Consider the following 20,700-nt stretch of genomic DNA (forward strand, 5'->3'; position numbering starts at 1 on the left):
TGCAAAGATAATGTTTCTGAAACCATTTTAGATAGGATTGCAGTAATTATAAATTCCAGTATGGAAAAAAATAAGTCCAATTTAAGCATAAAACAAAGTTTTCTGTCAGCTCAAATCCTACCTTTTTTGATGAGTTTAGCCATATTGTCACATTTCTCAGGATTTCTATAATTTAGTAGTAGTCATACCAAATAATTAGATTTTAATCTATCTGTCTATACACACACACACACATTAACTAGTAATAAAAGTATTAATTTCTTAATTTTTAAATGCTTTAGTTTTACCATTAACTAAAGAAGGGTGATGAAAATGAAGAAAACTTTGAAGTCTTATTGAAGAACATAAAACAAGATCTGAAAAAGTATAAAGACATGGCATGTTTTTGGTTGAAAGTCTCAGTAGATAAAAATTCTAGTTGTCCCCAAATTAATATATAAATGTCATGTAATTTTGAATAGATTCCAACGGTTTTTAAAAAAAAATATGGATAAATATGGATGATCTTAGAGTTTGAATGGAAAGGAAATGCCTGAGAATAGCCCTGAAAAGTACAAAAATGAAGATCAGTGAAGGAGAACTTAAGTTATGAGTTACCATAATATAAAACCACTGAAATTAAATCAGTATGGAATTGGTATGGTAAGAGATAAAATAATTAATAGAATGAAAAGGGAATCCTGAAAGAAATTCCAATATGTATAAAAACTTAGTATATGATAAAAGTGTTGGTTCAAGTCAGTGGGAGAAAGCTGAATTAGTTAATAAATGGTGCTGACATAACTGGTCATCCATCAGGGTCAAAATAAAATTGGACCTGAATCTTAAGCCATATAAAAAATGAATTCCAGATGGATTACTTATGTGAATGTAAACAATAAAATAATTTTAAAATCTTAAAAAAGAAAATCCCAGAGACTATATATATCAAACAGGGATAACAGAGTTGTTTTTAAATAAGACCAGATATGCAGAAGCTATAAAAGAATAGTTAGATATAGTTGACTATGTAAAAATTTAAAACTATTTTGATGGAAAAAAAATAACATTTACAAAGTTAACAATAATGATACCAAACAGTAAGTTTTATACACTTAAAATGTTTTCAACTTCAAAAATGTCCCTTTCCCAAGTTGCAAAGTCCTAATTACATTTCACAGTGAAGATATATAAATGAGTAAAACTATAAAATATAACTGAAGAACATAAAATGATAGAATTTATATTGAAAATAAAGTGTTTGGGAATAACTTTTTAAATATAAAAAGAAGAGCAGTGGTCTTCAAATATTTGGAAAAATATATGTAATGCATATGATGACAACATTTTAATACTTAGAATACACAAAAGTTCTTTCATATTAAAAAGAAAAGCACTAACAGCCTGGTAGAAAAATGAGCAAAGGAGGTGATGAGGCAGCTCACAAAAGAGCAAATATAAATAGAGAATAAACATTGGAAAAGATGCTCATATTTATTTGTAGAAATGGAAATGCAATAACATAAAAACAAAGTGTTGTTTACACCCATCTCGTTCTGGGAGTGTGGAGAGGACATGCATGAGGTGGGGGATAAGCACAGAGGTCTGTGGAGGAGGTGGATTTGAGCTAAGTTGCACTTAGAAAGCTGTGCTCCCAGGAGGACCCCCCAAAACGTTTGGGAACGTGCACGGTGGAGGTGAGAGATCTGACGCCAGAGGCAGATGACCGAGCAGAGATGCAGGTCCTAAATACACGTGGAAGTTTGGGAGGAGTGGCAATGCTGTGTGATGATAAATGGGCAGTGTTCTATTCCTTTGGACTACAGGCCATACTTACAGGCTGGAGTAGGAATAATGTGTCCTAAAAAAGAAAGTGGTTTCGGGATATATTAATGGGGAGCTTTTTAGAGTTGAATTCAGAGAAGGAGTCCCTGGCGCCACTTCTCACCATTTTAACTGTCATCTCTCAAGTAGCCTCTCCTTTTAGGTAAGAAATGTGTTTTCACAGATTATGAATGCAGGAGCCCTCACAGGCAAATACGTGCATAGAGAGGAAGTGATTTAGGGAAGCAGGAAGAGTGGGGGCAGGGTGCAGGAAGAAAAGATGAGAAGGCGCCGGGAGGCCTGTGAGAGAGAAGGTGATGACGAGTGAGGCAGCGCTCACGGCACGGGATGATGGGGCCTGTCTGATGAAAGGATGAGGAAGCCAGTGGGCAGAGTTCTCCCCTTTTACCTGTAAATTGAGCTCTGTGGGACTGGACCCAGAAAAGGCAATGGAAATAGATACAAAACCCTTCCAATGTTACCTTGTGCAATTGTTTTGCTCCCGTACCCGTAATGTTGCCTTTTTTAAAACCTAGAGGGACATAAAATTACAGCCAAATAATTAAAAGAAAATCAGTAAAAAGTGAAGCAAATTTCATGTGCCAAGATAAAGAGATTGGTGTATGTATTTGTAAGTATCTCAATCGTAAGTGTAGTAACTGTTGAAATCATCAGCTTAAAAAATTCTTGTAAGAGTGGTTAATTTGTTAATATATCCATATATCATCTTAATTTATTTCATAGAATTTGTCTATATGAGGAATGGGATTCTTTAGTTTTGTAATATCCAGGAAAAATTTGTATTTATAATAATTAGTATTTGTTCTAAAATTTCATTTGATTTATCAATAAGAATGTGTTTTAAACCTAAAAATTACATTTTACTTAGCTGTTAACACTTACAAATAAGCATTGTTTTTAAATTGTAAGGGGTATTAATTCACTCAGAGAGCGTGCCACTCACCCTTCCTGGCAAGCGCTCTGCCCACCACCCTTTTTGCACTCAAGTGTTGGCTTAAATGTTACATCCTTGATTCGCCACTTAAATTGCCTCTCTTATATCTGTTTCTTTATAGTTCTTAACCCAATGTTTAATATTCATGCATATGTATATGCATGTTTTAAATATCTACCTCATTTACCACACAGCGGGCTCCTTGGGAACAGGGTTTATATGCATTTAATCCACCATTATAAAATAGCACGGATTAGCCATTCAATAAATATACATAGATAGATTAAACAGATTCCTCTAGATCATCCACATTGGGTGCAAAGTTAGTAAGATATTAGTTTGTTATGAAAATGAGAACAGAGATAATATTTTGTCTAAAATTCAGACTTAAAAATATTACTGATTTTCTAATTAGTTTTATATAAAAGTCTTACTCTCTTGCTTGGCAGAATTTAATGCAGTTTTATCCAGAATTGGAAGGAATTGATGCCTATAGATACGTGGCACTGCGCTTTTTGTTTTCACTGATAATTGAGGTATAGTTGCCAAATTTTCCATCTCTTTTCAAACATTTGTTTCCATAGCCATGAATGAAAAGCTTTTGTTCAGGGTCCGCTTTTCTCCTGCCTCTTCCGGCTATTGGTGAGTCGGAGCTGTAGGTGTTGCCACGCGGCCCGGCTCCCCTTGTGGTGAAAGCTCTGAACTGGGAGCAGCAGTCTGTCCGAACCACCGCCGCCCTGTCCAGAGGCAGCGCAGAGGAACTAGTTGAAATTATATCACTGTTTAACAGTTTCAGTGTTTTCTCCAAGGGTGGGCCTCTGAAAGTCCTGCTAAGTCCGTTAACATTTTTATAAAACTTAGGAGTTGGATATTAAATTAAACTATTCTATATTTTTTAAAAAATTGGTAGATATCAGGATCATTAGACATGATATTCACCAATTAAATAAAATAGGTCATAGGTGTCACTTTTACTTGTTTCTGAAATAATTGATTTGGATACAACGGGCAACATTGTGTCTTAGAACCATAGCAGAGTCACCCAACACCTCTTTCTTTCTCAAGTGGTCTTAAAACTGGAGGTTCTTTGTTCCATGATCGAGTCACCAGTTATAATCAAAGGAAAGCATTGCCTTGATCCCCTGGGAGACGTGAGTGTGCCTGAAGAGGTAGACACTCAGATGTGTGAACTGTGGGTTGAAAATAGGAGAGAACGTTGGGTGCACTCGTATATCATTTGTGAGTGAACCAGTCAGAAGGTGATAGATAGGAGCCATTTAATCATTTGGCTATTACCTTAGTTTACTTATGTGCAAACTTTACAGAAAGAGTAAGAAATAGCTGGGTGTCAGTGTCTGGTAAAGGTATTTTTTAATGTAATGCAGTTATTTTACTTTGAGGTTAATTAATGAGGGAATTTCTTGCATATTTCTTTCTTAGGCACTTTTGAATCAAATCACGCAGAGTGCTGAAGGTTAGAGTAAGATAAATTTCACAACACTTTGCTCATTATTACATTCATTATAAGGATATAAATGACAGATATACTTTAAATAATTAATCTCACACTACAGAAATAACCTAGAAAGGTTAGACAGCATTTTAAAATTCAAATTTTAAGGTGTATAGCCTAATGCATAACAGTGGTAGAAATCTTCAAGTGTAAAGTTCTCATTAAAATCTATTACAGATCTATTGTAACATTTTATTTTAACGTAGAAACCATATGTGCCCATTTATTCACCAACTTTTTGATGTAGTGACAAGGCTTTTTCTTGGCAAATGAATCTTTTTGGAGTTTTGTGTTGTTTTTCTTGCAAACCATACTCCCATTGCATTGTTTATGATTTACATTTTGAAAGACATTTTGTTAAAGGTTTATTGCTAATCTATCTGAGCTCTAGAACCTTCTAGATTTTTTATACCCCCTTTCCAACATTTCTGGTTGTCTTGACTACTCTTAATTTGACAACAATTTCTTTGTAGGGAATTGCCTTCATGAAGTCTTTCAGAGAAATAACATAGTTTTCATAGAAATAATAATATTCTTTTTACAGTAAATTTGTCAGTGTTCACAATATTAAATAACATTATGTAATTATAGTAAGTATAACCAGCATAAACAGGATTAAAGACAAACTCAGTTGACTCTTAGGCAGCTTACAACATACCCAGCAGAGGCAGAAATCACACACTTCTAAACCATTTTGTGTGTGATTCAATCAGATTTGCTTTGGAAAGAGATTACTGACTCCAGTCTTGACGGAGTGTGTCTGGGTCATATCACTGTTCCCAGCCTCATAGTAGGCACTCAACACCAGCTTAATGTTTAATGAGTAGAGGATGGAAAGAAGCATTACAACTTGAATTGATTATTGCTTTTCAGAAATATGCTTTACTCAGAAAGGGCGAGTGCCAGGTTTGATGACAGATGAAAATTTGTCAGGTTAATTTTCAAGTAACACCCCCCACCCCCCTGTTGCCTCTGCTACTAGTGTAATTGTGCTGGGACTATAGGGTGCATAGAGACAGTACGTTGGGCTCTGTGAGCACAAGGTTATATAACCTATATTTGCCATTTAGCTAATACATAACTAAGACAGTCATGGTGTCTGAGGTTGGAGAATATAAGTAACTGAAAGAATGCTTGGTGCAAGGCCACAGAACGTAGCAGGATCAGTTGATTAGTTCAACAGCTACCAGCCGAGAGTGTTTAAGGCACTGTGGCCCTCAGTCAGAATGTTTTCCTCAGTAAGTAGAGCGCGTTGGTGAGCCTGGCTGAGTCAGGAGTTCCATTCAAGCAGAAGACAGTTAAGCTGGCCCACCGTCATTGTCCATTGAATAGCCTTTAGGTGCTAAACAGCTAGAGAGAAACAAAACCATCAATTAAAATATTTTGTATAGTTCCCTAGCAGAGGAGTGTAGAGTGTGCAAAGGCAGTGAAGTTGTGTGTTTTGGGAAGGGCTGGGTAGCGAAAACCTTTGCTTTGGGGTCAGCTCCTGTGGAAAATAGTGAACAAGCTCTAAATTTATTCCATTGGTGATACTGTCTCTGATTTCAAGACATAAAATAATTTTTTAAATCAGAATTTTTCTTGTTTTTGAGAGACCTCATCAAATAATTAGAATAAATGAGGTTTTGCTTGAATTTATAAGGTAATGTGGGTATCAGAAAGTTGTTATTAGCAGATGGAGCCACGAGCGAAAATATTTCCTGTAAACCATCTTGAAATATTTTCCAAATATATTCCCACCAGAAATTTTACTAGCTCTCTCCTGTAGTTTCCAGGCACATATTCCTGTGGGAGACGGTCACCCAATACACACTCAGTTAACCAGCCATCCCCCCTCCCCACAATAAAATAAGAGAGGGAAAGTAAATAAATAAATAGCCATCCATAAATTGCTTTTCCATTAGAACTTTTTTCCTATTTTTTTATTGTTCAAATATATTTGTCTCCGTTTTTCTGCCACCACTTTCCCTTGCCCCACCCTCTAATAAAAACTTCTTTAAGGTATAGCCTTAATATGTTTGAATAAAGGTGCATTATGAGGATGTTGTAAGAAAACAATATTATAAGAATTATAATGTAAAAAATATTATAAGGGAACAAAACAGCCTACTTTTGCTTTTGAAGTCTGTGTATCCTTTCCTGGCTACAGCACTCAGGGGATGTGAGGGTCAAGCAATTAGTTTTTTGTTTGTTTATTTGTTTATTTTTGGTAAAGAACTTTCTATTCCAGTTAGTTATCATAATGTCCATTCACATATTTCTCTATCTATGGAGAAAAATACAGTTCTATAAACTACTTGGTAATCCTTTATTTGGTTGCCTTAAGATTACTTATTTAAAAAAGAGAAAAATAATTTAGAATCAACATTAGACATAGTTTTTCTGCTGAATACAACTGTGGAGTTAAAGCGGAGGAACAAAAAAATGACATTAATAGACCCAATATACTTCAGAAAATATAGTCCCTAAATATGAATTTTTAACAAATGGGAAATGATGAGAAGAACCATGGTACAAAGTATGTCCTGTATTTAGCATAATCCCTCAGGAAAATTTATATTCAAATTCTGGGGCTTCTAAATGTGAAAAACTAATTCACTTATGGTCTAAAATTCTAATTAATCATAGATTATAGGAACACAGAAAAGGAAAGTGACATATAAAAATCCTGAGATTTTAGTGCATAATTCTTGTTAATAGGATTTGAGTTCATGCCTAATTGCATTTATGATCAATGTTCAAGTAGAGGTTTTTTTTTAAATAAAAAATTATGCCTAATTAAACTTTATATGGGTGAAAAATACCAGGAATTTTAAACTTTGCTATCATTTGTTTTTAAGGTAGCTTTTATCTGATCTAATTACAAATCACATGTGTTATTTCAAAAGCTTAAAAGTAAATGTGGTACTAAATCTATCCTATCTTTTTCTTTTATGACAGATTAAGTACAAAGAAAAATTTGATAATGAAATGAAGGATAAGAAACATCACTATAATCCCCTTGAAAGTGTTTCTTTCAAGCAAAGTCAGCTTGCCACTGAACTGGCAAGTAATGTAAGTTATTTAGTGTCTCATGACTTATAATTCATAGAAAATTACTTTCAGTATCTTTTGATTCTTGTTGCCTCAGAACTGGCTGTGTTGTAATTAAACAAAATCATGTAATTTTTAAGCAGTTTTAGTTGAAAACACTGAAGTATATTTTCCTGAAGCTTTTTTTTGAGAAAAATGTATTATTATAACTTACTCTTAATGGTTACTAATTAGTTGATAAATAAGGATAATATTGCTAATAAAACTATTATATCTGGTCATGAGTACAAGTAGGTTACAGTTTTGCAGAAAAGTACTGTGTAGTGTCATCAATTAGTGACTATGACAGTAGTTAACTCATACAATAATACCCACAAAATGAAGCTTATTGTAAAGTGCTACCTGGTACATGGTAGTTTATCATAAAGAAATTTTCGGAAATTGTACTTATAATGACTTACAATTTCTTTCTTATCCATTATGTAAATGATGTAATAATTCTTTACAAGATTTGTTTTTTTAAGTGTGTTTAAAAATAACCAAGTTTCAATGTACAAGAAAAGATGCCTTAAATTTTTATTAGAATTAGAGTACAAAAACAAACATGGGAAAAAACTTATCATTTTGCTCTTGTCACAGAATGTATAGAGTACCTTTTCAAGTATTAAGATTAATTATTGCTGAACTATTGCTTTGATAGGTCATTTAAACATTTCAACTTCTGTCACATCTTGGGGCATATATCTTTTATTATTTTTCTGAAGGTATTGATATTTGTATTCATTTACCAACTTTTATCACCAGAAATTGAAATGGTTGTTTCTGTTGTTTAGGATCACTAGGAGTATCAGAATGATTTTTTTCTCCCCTCCCTTCCCCTCCCCTCCCTTCCCTTCCCTTTTTCCTTCTCTTCTCTTAACATTTCTTTTTTGGGTGTGGGTAAAACGTAAAGCAAATAGAGTTGGAGTATGTGTAAAGGAACCTAAAGCATAGTGCTGAAAACACAAGGTTTAGAATCAGGTTGTCTAGATTTGAACCCTGCTCTCTCTCTTAATATTATATCTTCATCTTTCTATGCCTCAGTTTTCTCATGTGTAAAATGGGAGATACTTAAAGTATTGTATCTACCTACTAGGGTTTTTTATGGAGCATTTAGAAAAGTGTGTGGCACTTTTCCAAACATATGAAGTATTTAGAAGGGTGGCACACATTAAGTGCTCAGTATATTTTCTATTATTAATATTTTGTAATTACAATTACTGATATTATTAAATTTCCAATGCAGTTGGTAAAATAAGGTCTGTATGGCAATAGCATAAAAAATACCAAAAGCTCCCAAATTGCCACAAAGCATAATCAAAATACATTTCCATTTATGTTTTGAAAGCAGAGTTTCTGTTAAAATTACTCAAGTGTGCTAACATCACTGCTTTTGAATATGTAAACAATAAAAGTATCAAAATATTTTCAACTCCCTAGAACTTTTAAAAATGTATTCAATAGTAAATGAGCACCATCTAGTGGCTACTTGCATACTCATCTGTCAATTTACCACTAACTAGTACTTTATGGTGTGTTAAACATGGTAATTGGCAATAATGCCAAAGCATAGTATTTTCTCCTCCTAGATAGTATTTTGTTTCATGTTATTTTCTTAGGTGAAGTACAAGAAAGACATCCAAAATATGCATGATCCAGTTTCAGATCTCCCAACCTTGTTTTTGGACCATGCTTTGAAAGTCAGCAAAATGCTCAGCGGAGTAAGTGGGTTGTTTGATGGCAGCTGTCGCTGTCGTGTGGCTCCTCCCTCCAGCCGCTACGCCTGCAGTGCTGTTGGGCGCACCTGCTTCCCTAGGCACGTGCCTGGGCGTCAGTCCTCCCCGAAAAACTAACTCGTGGAAAAGTAGTGGACTGCTCATTTACATCCCACCAAAGCTGCTGCTTTACAAAAGGTTTTTTTTTTTTTTTTTTTTTTTTTGCCTACTCTTTAATATCTTGCAAATGCAAACTATCTGTTGAACAACTATTCTTCAAAGTGTTTGGGCGTGTGTTCATTCTGCCTTTCTTTTTTCCTTTTCTCCTTCCGTGTTGGGTTCAAGGCTTTAGAACAAAGTTCAGGCTCTTAAGTCAGAGATCTTTGATTTTATGCAGGCCACGGCAGAGTATCTGGTATTTAATAGGCCTCTGTAACATAAAAAATGGTCTTAGTCTAATTTGCATTTTCTCTTAAAATGAGTTCTAACGGTGTTTTCGTCGTCACTATATTTTTAGTCTTGTGAAGGTTCCTCTGTTTTTTGCAATGCTACTAGGAAGGGAGGGTGATTTCTTTACGTCCTGCCGAAAATGTTTGAATGCATTGCCGAGTGGCTCATTCCATCAGAACTCACCTCCTGGGACGCTGTTTCAAACACTCAGTGACATCGTCGATGCTTATAACTGATGTTCTGGCTCACCTGTCCCTCCATTTCCTGCATCCCAGAATACCCCATGGTGGTGATGAACTCTAATTTGACCTCAGGTTATTTCTCTGCCCATTTTAATAATTACTCACTCAAAATTACCCAAATTTATTGAATACCTGCTTTGGGCCAGCTACAGAGCAGATGGAAGTGTGTTGGGCAAGTACTGCAGAAAAGTGCGAAGAGTTGTCTTCAGGAAGTGTCCCACAATTGTGGGTCAAAAAAACAAACAAACAAACCCAAACAACCTGTAAGCAAAACCTGGTTCCCAAACTATTAAATAATGAAGTGTCACTTCAGTGCAGGTGCGAGAATATCTACCCCTGGCTTCGATGTTTTGAAACTTGTGTTCACTATGTTGTGACCCTCCTTCCCTCACCGCCACTGCTGCCGTCCTTCTTGCAATGCACTATGCGTGTAGAGAATTCATACTCTTGGAGAGGTTTAAATTAAATAATTAATTAATTTTTACCGCTGTTCTGCGGAGGAAAAGCAGCCCATCATTCTGTCCAGCCTGTTGAGCAGAGAGTGAAATTAGAGGGCTGGCAGGCCCAGAATTAGACTCGTCCCGGGACACTTAATCCCTGCTGTCCTGCTGTCCCAGTGCCGTCTCTGACCCTCTGCACACATCCCTCTGTTCCTTGAGCGTCTGTCTCAGTTTGGGGTGTTCCTCCGTACCTCATACGTAGGCTTCTTAAATCCAATGTGTGTCTTTATTCACATATGGCCTTTGTCCAGTTTCGATCCTCGCACTGGCATTTTGCTTTTGACTATCCCTCACCCACACTTCCGTTAAATTTCCTTAGGATGTGGGGATTCATGTGTAAATAAGCCAATAAAAATATCTTGGCAGTAATTAAAAAATTTGGTAGCTGAAAGAAAGCATGCCACTCATAGGCAATATTTCTTTTCAAGAATATTGACCTTTATTTTATAGTAATGGTGAAAAATCATAGTTTAAATTGTTTCTTATCATCTTTTCCACAGAGAAAACCCAGCAAAGTTATATATAAATTTATTTTATATACCATTTATAAAGTTTAAATATTTGTTTAAGTGATGCCTTTGCCTAGATTGATTATAGACATTTTGCCCCATAGTAGAATTGTGACTTAGTGGTTACTTCATGGGAGAGAAAGTTTGTCTCAAAAGTGTGTTACTGTGAGGTATCTATTTATTAAAGCTGTGTGATAATATATTGGCTCAGATTTATTGTACATTAGAATTGCCTTTTAATTTTTTAAAATTTTAATGTAAAGAGAATTGGAGTTTTGTAGATTTATAAAGGCAAATTAATTTTATTAAAATATTCAACAAGAGATGTTTAATAAAAAGACATTCTGCCAGAATTAGTTGTCAGTTTGTTATAAATGGCTGTTAAATGTCTTTGATGTAAATCATAATTTTTTATTTTAATGCATAGTGTATAGAGTGAAATTAGTGTTTGTGAGTTTTTGAGCTATACTAATTAAATTTTTGAGGGAACATTTATCGCTGGAAAATTGAGCTCTTAATAGCTTATAATTTCTTTCATAACTGTGTAAGTTAAAACTATATATTGTGTGTTATTCTGTGTAACTCCCACTAGGAGGCAACAGAGACTATTATATAAGGAACAGCAAATAGTAAAAGTTCTTTTGCAGATCTTAATTCAAATAGGTTTTGTTTGCTTATTTTATTTTATTTTTTAAACATAGTTTCTGAAACCCTATGTAACTATAATAGATCATTGCTTTGGGGATAATATTTATTGGCCTTTTCCAGGACATATTTATTGTTGCAGACATAATATCCTAGACTTTATTAGTTCTGGATTCTAACTCAGTCTGGAATATGTTTTAGCTTGTTGCATTCAATTCATGATTATTTTATGAACATATAACATAACTTGTAATCAAAATATAAAGTCTCTAAGTACAGCTTTGTCCTTTGATATTATTATTATTATTTTTTTAAATTAACAGAGGAGCCAAAATTTAGAACTTGTTCTCTTCCGTCAAAGTATACTACGTGAACATTGTCATGCACTTTCTGGGGCCTTTTTCTTCTTTACTTTATTCTGGTTAGGGCTTTGGGAGACACATATCACTCCAATTGCCTGGAAGTACCTCTGGGGACCATTGCTCTGACTCCATGGTATAGCAGTTCTCACGTGCACCCCTTCCATCCTTGGCATTGGGGCTTCTTCCTATTTCACTCTCAGATATCGGGCCATCTGCTGAGACCCAGTGTCAATTTCATTATGACAGATCCTTCCTGCTCCCTTTCGAGTGCTGCTCACCTCTCCCTCTCCTTCCACTCTGCACAAAATGGCCATTGTCACTGAAATCCTTATTGCCTGATGAACAACCAACTGCAGATTGTCTCTGTAGCCTTAAGTCTTTGAGAGTTACTGTTTGTCTCTAAAAGTCTTTTGTAAGTAGGGCAAAATAACTAAGTGTCCAATATCCAATTATCAAAATTATAAAGTAAGTTTTGTCTTATTGCTGACTATTTTACTTAAACACCTATAGTTGCCAAATTTGGCATTCTTATCCATTCTGGTCTCTTCCAAATTCACCTTTTTGTCTGTGTGTCTAAGTAGTTTTAGTGCAGTTTCTTTACCTTAAAAATTCAACCAACTATGCTCAGATTCCTTAATTTGTCCCCCCACACACCTCCCAACCTCTCCTTTTAGGAATATTAGGTGGATCGTTTCTCATTCTCTCATTTTCCTTATGACCATCCACCTTCTGCATGGCTGAGCCCTTGTATACAACTTTTTTTCTCTCTGCCTCCTACTTTCCTCTCTTCTTTCTTCCTTTCCTTTCTCATCTTCTTGGAGACATAATTACACACCTACCTGTTCTAGGATAAGGGTGGGACAAGTTGCCTCCATTTTGCCCACCTTACCTATACACTCTAGTCCTGTGCTTAGCTTTTCTGTTGCCACTCCCCAGCGTTGTGAGTGTCTTTTATGTTGTGTTTACAACTAATTGCCCTCTGCTTCTTGTGGGTGTTTTATATGCTACTCACATTGACCACCTAGAGCTGGTTTATCTTGTATTCTCAGTTATCTCGCTGATAGAAACACCAGTCGACTGCGGATGGCAACTTTACAGCTCTTGTTGGCTTGATTTTTTCACTTTGCATTCCTAAATATTAGTTCCTCTGATTTGCCTCTTTTATTCTGAATTTGAAATTTTCATGTTCTCTTTTTTAGCGAGAATATAGGAAACTCTTTGAGGAAAACAAAGGAACGTATCATTTTGATGCCGACGCTGCAGAACACCTGCACCACAAAGGCAATGCCACTCTCCAGAGTCAGGTGTGTGCCCTCCCTGCCTGGACCGTGGAACCGCTCACTGCCGTGCACCTGTCCTAGAATGTGAAGCTGCTGAAAAGCATGGGCAGAGACAGTGAATGTTGCTTCCAAAAATCTCAAACACTATTCTCTCAGTATTTTTGAGTTTGGGAAACTTGGACCATGTTTTAATGTAAAAGTATTTTGTAAGATAACGGTAACGTCACACAATTTAAAACTTGCACTATATGAGTTAATTAAATGATCAAACTTCATGATGATTTCAATTTTTATAGTGTACTGATTTTTCATTTTGTACATTTTTCATTTTTCATTTTGTGCAATATTAATTTTCCAGGCACAAAATTTATTATAGTGTCTCAGTTCAATTGTAAGTGTTATGAAAATGGGGAAACCATTTTACCAGTGTATTCTACATTGTTTCTTTCAACTATGAAATTCTGTGTTCTACATAAAACAAATTAAAAATTTTCCTCCTTTGCACACTTTAAAGTTGATATCTATATATTTTTTGTTCTGCATTTCAGTAGTTTCAAAATATGTCATTCAAACATCTATTAAATCAAATTTTGCATCACTCTTTTAAATGTATCCTGTGGAACATACATTTGATAATTGATTTAACAGCCACCTTCATTATTTTAAAAAATACACAAATGGCTCTCCTTTAATGTCTGGAGATGGACCATTTTTTAAATTTTCTCTTTGTGCTCTTAGTTTTATTTTATTTTTCCTGCAAAATTTTACCCTAATGAAGTATATTATTATATTCAAACACTTTCGTTGATCGCTCTGTCATACTTCTCTGAAACAAAAATATACCTACAAATAGGAATTTTAAAATTTGTTGTTTCCTGGTGCCATAAAATTCTAAGTATTGAAAATTTCTTTTGGATTTAATTATCATTAAATAATTATTATTATACCACCTAATAAATAATTTTATAAATAATACCCTGGCTAGTGTGGCTCAATGGATTGAGTGCCAGCCTGCAAACCAAAAGGTCACTGGTTTGATTCCCAGTCAGGGCATGTGCCTGGTTGTAGGCCAGGTCCCCATAGGGAGCACACAAGAGGCAACCACACATTGATGTTTCTCTCCTTCTCTTTCTCTCTTCCCCCTCTCTAAAAATAAATAAATAACATTAAAAAAATAATTTTATTAACAATTATTAAATATAAGAATTTAAATGAAAATACATTTTTGAGTGAAATGAGTCATGATTAAAACTATTTTTGTTATTAGTAGATGGAAAATATCAATCAATTTATAAACTAAAATAAGGATTGGTTATAATTGAAATAAAGAATTCATGATATTATTAAATAATGCCTAGTGAAACTGAAAGAAATTACATAAAAGCTCTATGTAGTTTTACTTAATGTCTATGGAAAAATTCAGCAGTCCCAGAGAACACTGTGCTTCCTTTGACAGAGAGATGGAGAATCACAACTATGTTTTCTTTCTTGTTCATGATTTACTGAGAGACATTCCGGCTATCACAGGGATCTCTCTCTCCCCCGCTTCTCTCTTTATATATGTGTATACCATGTGTATATACATTTATTATCTCATGTATATAATATATCTCTATATATCCCAGCTTATTCAAGTCCTAGAACTACATTATTTAGTAGTTCTAAGTTGTTTTTATTTCTTAAAAACTTTTAAAATATATTTCCTGTTTACTTTATTTGTATGTCATTAACTACAGGGAACCTAGGGATCAACCTCAATGGCCAGAACAATGTGATTTTTAGAAAACAGGGTGATGCCCTGACTGGTGTGGCTCAGTTGGTTGGGCATTGTCCTGCAAAGCAAAAGGTCATAGGTTCTATTCGTGGTCAGGGCACGTGCCCGGGTTGCGGTTTGTCACTGGATGGGAAGTGTGAGAGAGGCAACTGATCCGTGTTTCATTTTCACATTGATGTTTCTATTTCTTTCTCCCTTCCCTCTCCTCTCTCTAAAAATAAGTAAATAAAATCTAAAAAAATAACTAAATAGAAGAAAACAGGATGATTAATTTGGGACATATTTATTTTACTTTGCTCTATTTGGATAAGGGCTTGTGAGCTTTATGTTTTTTATACTTTTTTTTCATGAAGGTTAAGTACAAAGAAGAATATGAGAAAAATAAGGGGAAATCGATGCTTGAATTTGTTGAGACACCATCATATCAAGCTTCAAAGGAGGCTCAGAAGATGCAAAGTGAGGTGAGTTCCTTTGATTTGTTATCAACTGTTCAACACATATTTGATGTTTTATCACTTGAAAGGAATCAGGAAAGGGGTTCAGAGTGTTTAGTGGGTCTTGAGGACCCTGCACAGGAAGACCAGGGAATCCACAGTCTGGAGCCAGGCAGTTTGTCTGGGTCATTGGGATCCTCTGGCCCTTTGTTTTTCCTATTTGGCAAGTATGGATATGAGGCCCTGTGAACCCTTAACGTCCCTCTCAGCACCCATATTCTGTGATTATAAAATTGACACTTTTAGGCGTGTCCATGTAAAAGCTTTGATGAGTAGATAAAAAATGAATAGAAAAAAGAACTAATTGCTTTATTTACCTATTTTTTAGCAATGACAATAAAGTTAACATTTATTTAGTATTGCTAAGTAATCTGTATTAAGTAATATGCTAAGTATTTTAACTATGTCAGCTCATTTAATCCTCTGAAGGTAATGCAATGATGCCAGGTAGATATCTTTAGATTGGAACTGATTCTTCTGAAAGTAGTTGTTTTACCCGAAATTACATATCCAGTAAATGCCAGTGTTTTAGGACCTGGGCAAAGTCATCAGTTTTTGGTTTTGGTTTTGTTTTTTCCACTTACCCACTGTGTTTTCAACTTAGGACAATACTAAGTCACATCCACATATTCACCACACTGGCTCTGCTCTGCCCCAGTAAACTTTCTTCTGTTTCTGGTTTGCTTGGGGGTAGAGGTGGGGAAGAGATGCCAGACACAGAAAGTTTTGTCTGCAGCCAACATCCCAGTTCTGTAAATACAACCAGGTTATTCCTTCAAAGGATTAGAAATAATGGGCAGCGGTATTGGCCAATTACTACGCCGGTGCACCACTCCAGGAAGGCTCAATGGACAAGGCCGTTCCTGTTCACCACCACCAACAGGGAAACAAGGAGAAATGATACCTTCTGGACAATAAATCTCTCACTGGAATTTAAAAACATTAAATGTGCTATTTGTTGAGCTACTGTAATTCATCTTCTCAGGGAAAGGGCTCTCAGGCACTACGGTGGCTTGTTGAATAATCTTAAACGGTTTAATTTTTTCTCCAAGCAAGAGAAGGGAAAATAATTATGTTTTTATATTTTACATCTTCTTAAGCCAATTAAACCCCTCTTCCCCAGAACATACAGATATTTGCTTCTCAAAGAATCAATGGGCAAAAAATACTAAATTGTCTTTATTTACATGAATTGCTCAGACGACTTTTTTTCTCCGGTGAGGGGCCCTGACAAGAGAAGAAATTCCCAGAGTACAAATTTCCCTACACAGATGACAGGGGCTTCAAAGGCGCCCTCAGCACTGAAAAAGCGCTACAAATTCTATGTGGCATGTCTCCTTGTACAGGTCTTGAAGCCTGATAGCTAGTGCTTGGCTTTTCTAATCCCGGTGGCCCCACAGAACAAAAGGAAAATTAAATGGTGAGAGATGACCACCCCCCCAAAAATAAATAAATAAATCAGTCAAAATTCATTGCTGTTGGTTGGCTGTTTTGACATCAGGTGTAAAGCAGCTTTAATGTTTAATTGTAGTTTTGTATTTAATATATGATCAAGAATTCACTTACAGTGGGGCCTGTGCACACCTCTTGTTAATATTGGCTTTCAAATTTTGCTATTCCAATTTCTGGTATTGCTACAGGGAGGAATTGCCCTTTACAGAAACTAAGACACGCTTCCCTTCAATCATAGTCATTGACAATTCGATTTTTAGGCCTGCCATTATGTTTCTGCTCACAGGGCTTGAGGAGAAAGAAATCTTCAAATAGAAAATATCTTCGGGCCAAATTTACACTATAAAGATTTATACTATGTAATTTAGTATATAAATTTCATGCTAGAAAAATAAATTGTCTGAACATCTTAGATAACGTTAGATATGAAAGATGTATTTACATGCAAGACCAATGAAGTGGATACAAAGAAGTGGTTTTTCCTTGTAAGAGGTAAACTTGACCAGAAGCTACTTTGGGAGCCTCCTATGAGTAAAGCTAAGTATTGATGAACTACGGAAAAGCCACTCATGTTTTGGTTATAGCCTATAATTATGCCTCTCTTGCTTTCTTCTACTGACAGATATAGGATGAATCAGTATGCTCACCAGAAGAAATCTCTAAATCCTAGAAGAAATCTCTAAATATGGTTTTGAAAAGCTCTTTGTCTTCTGTTTCACAAATAGAGCTCCCCTAACAAAAAACTACAAAGAGTTTTTTCCCTCTTAGTCAGGTATCGACCAGGTCTACTTATAATCAACTTAAGTTAGTAAAATACTTTTTTTTTTTTTAGAGGAGAAAGGCTTTTTGAAGTGAAATATTTGAGACAATATCAATACACACATATTTATATTTCACTTTTTTAAAGAGTCATTTTTGGCCTGGAAATGTCCCAGTTTCAGCCCTATAGAACAACTTCTCATTATTGTTCTTCAGTGTGCCTATAGCTCCTTTAATTCAGAATGTTTTCAATGCAACTTATTGATTTACTTTGTTAATTTTAGTATTTACAGAACATCAAAGGGAAGAACAGAGGGGGTAACGGGAGGAAGAAGGGGAATGGCCAGGTCAAGGAACATGTATTAAGGACCCATGGACAAAGAAAAGGGGTGGGGGAGGATTAAATGTGGGAAGTGGGGGGGTGGGTGGGGCAGGGGAGAATAATGGGGGAAAAATGGGAACAACCGTAATTAAAGAACAATAATTTTTTTTAAAGGAAAAAAGAATAATTTATCAGGTTCAAGGTAAGATTTTCCACACAGTATAGGTTGGTTGATATCAAACGCCACAGATGGTAGAGATATATTCGCAATGCCAACTCATTAAAGGAAACTCTTCTCTCCCTGCCACCATTACATTTTAGAAATGGTCTTTCCTGAATTCACAAAATACAGGCAGTGTGAGGGGTGATGAAAACATGAATATTAATACTGCTTTGATTGAAATGGGCTCCTCTGCTGCCAGATTTTCTTCTAGTGGATGGATCCACTCTTCTGAGTGAACCAGTCAGGTGACCCAATCACATAGCCAACTTTATTGGTTTTCCTCCCCAAGTGGGCTAGTGTGAAACAATAGCAAACCATAAGATGTCAAGCAACCTCACTCAGAAGGCTTTATCAGAAGGGAGCTGGTACTTGAAGATTTTGCTGTTGTTTGGTAGAATTCCAAAATATATGGTAAAGTTGGACTGGCTTTCCTGCTAATAAGAAGACTGTGGGGTGATAGAATTACATAAAGAAAATATCAATTTTGTTCTGGGGACTCTTGTTCAAATACCTTTTCAACAGTCACTAGTTTTGCTAGTTTAAAAATTATGTGGTCTTATTTAACAGAGAATTTACAGAGAGGATTTTGAGAAAGAGATTAAAGGAAGGCCGTCAATGGATTTAGACAAGACTCCAGAATTTTTACATGCAAAGTACATCACCAACCTTCTGAAGGAGGTAAGATCCTTCTATTTACCATTCAATAGTGGAAAAGAAAACTAAAAACTGAAGAAGTGGCCCTACAAGTATATACAACAATTTTCAACTAATTCAATGAGTTTCAGACATTAATCCATTCTCTTTCCCTCATGTTGACCTTTAGTAACAGAGTTTTTCACTTTCCTATTCAAACCAGTATTTTTTTAAACTTCCCTGCAGCATTCTCATGACATTTGATATCAGAAATAAGGTGCTCCTGTGTGAAGGTCTGGATAAATGGTACATTATTTGTAAGTGGTTTGTGTTCGAAGTACAGTAGGGAATAAATATATTTAGCATATAGAACATAGGAACTCATGTCCGTTTTTTATTTTACTCTCATCAGGATTTCTTTAGGCTCACAATTAGTGTATTACATTTATTGAGCATTAAGGTCCTCAAATCTAACAATTAAAAATATCATGCTCACCATCCATTCCTTTAAAAGTTTTCTTTTTTATTTTTAATGCCTACAAAGTAAGTTGGAGCTTTTCCAGCTCTCTGTTTAAATAGATTCTTTACATTAAGAAAAGCATTAAAGAACTCTATTTCATCCTGAATTTTGAACTGAAGAAATTATCCCTGAAAGAAATGTCTTAGCCAGTGAAATAAATACTTACATAGATGTGCATTATTTTAAAAACCAAGTGCCAACTGGCCTTTATCATTTAACTGCTTTTATACACTTAATATGATTCACTGTTGTAGTATATATTGATTGAAAATAGACATATAATTTATGGAACAGTGTTTTTGCTACCTTATCTCTTCTCACTTTTGTTCCTATAAAGTATTTTGAAGTTGAAGGCTAATCAAATGTCAACTTCCTACTTTTATTGACTTCTATTTAAAAAATATACATTATTTATGTGAATTTTTAAAAGGGGAATCATTTCATTATTTACATACAAATAATATTATGAGATCTATTTTGAGATCCATAAATGGCTTTAATATAATACCATTGCCTTTTTATTTTATTCTCCTTTTTGAGTGTATTTGTTTTAGACTTATTGATTCACCATGCATACAACAGGATAGAGAAAAGACCCAGAAGTCTATGATTTAAAATCTTTCAGTTAAGTTATAGAGATGTCTCATTTTAAAAGGGGACTCTTAGTGACTTAATGAAATTGTAATTTCCCTTTCTAAGTGTCAGCATTTAGCTTTAAATAGTTTTTGCATTATTTATTCTATTATAGTTTTACATTTATGTGGCCATTTAGATGGTCAAATATCATTTTATGCTTCATTTTATTTCCTCAATTGTCCTTAAACATTAATAGAAGAGTATTTTTATTTTCATTTTGCCAGTATGGAAATCAAGGCTCAGTTAACTTAAGGCCTTCTTGAAGGTTGTGTGACCAAATTATTGAAAGAGCTCTGACTCTCCTCCAGGTCATTTGACGCTAGAGCTCTTTCCAAAATTACATGCAGGTCATTACAATGTCTTGTAGACTATTCGTTAAGCAGAGGACTAGCTAGTTTAATTATCCTGGACAAAGAGAGAATAACATGAAATGAACTCTAGAATTAACTGGAACATGATTTCTTATCATTAAAGGAAGTCTCATCTTTCATCTGTCAAGTTAGTCATAAGTGCAACTTAGTCAAATTGGATTGAAATATTATTTTATAATGAAATTACTAAGAAAACAAGAAATTCATGAGTACAAAAAACTCAAGTTATACATGTGTTAGTAAAGTCACTTGGATATATAATACTTAAAATATAATATTAAAATAGGTGAAATTCAAACTATATATAATTGACCCATAGGAAGTTATTTGGTTTTATGAATCTTTGAATAAAATGGAAACTTATTGTAAAACTTTGGTTACACCAGTCCTTCTGATTTTGTAATTTTCCATTCTTTTTCAGCTGTGTTCTTTTGTTGATTCATATTTTATAGGCAGTTTTCAAAGCAATA

The 20,700-nt window shown here is 34.8% G+C and overlaps 1 protein-coding gene across 1 annotated transcript in view; it reads left to right on the top strand.

Annotated features, from left to right (window-relative positions):
* Positions 1-20,700, top strand: part of NEBL (nebulette) — a 102,084-nt gene that overhangs the window by 22,617 nt on the left and 58,767 nt on the right. The window contains 5 exon segments of the mRNA XM_054592929.1: positions 7,212-7,325; positions 8,963-9,064; positions 12,966-13,070; positions 15,174-15,281; positions 18,638-18,748. Coding sequence (XP_054448904.1) covers positions 7,212-7,325; positions 8,963-9,064; positions 12,966-13,070; positions 15,174-15,281; positions 18,638-18,748 — 540 coding nt within the window.

Source organism: Pteronotus mesoamericanus, unplaced genomic scaffold (assembly GCF_021234165.1).
Source record: "Pteronotus mesoamericanus isolate MK-2021 breed Mesoamerican mustached bat unplaced genomic scaffold, CSHL_Meso_final contig_130, whole genome shotgun sequence".
In the NCBI taxonomy this organism is placed as follows: Eukaryota; Metazoa; Chordata; class Mammalia; order Chiroptera; family Mormoopidae; genus Pteronotus; species Pteronotus mesoamericanus.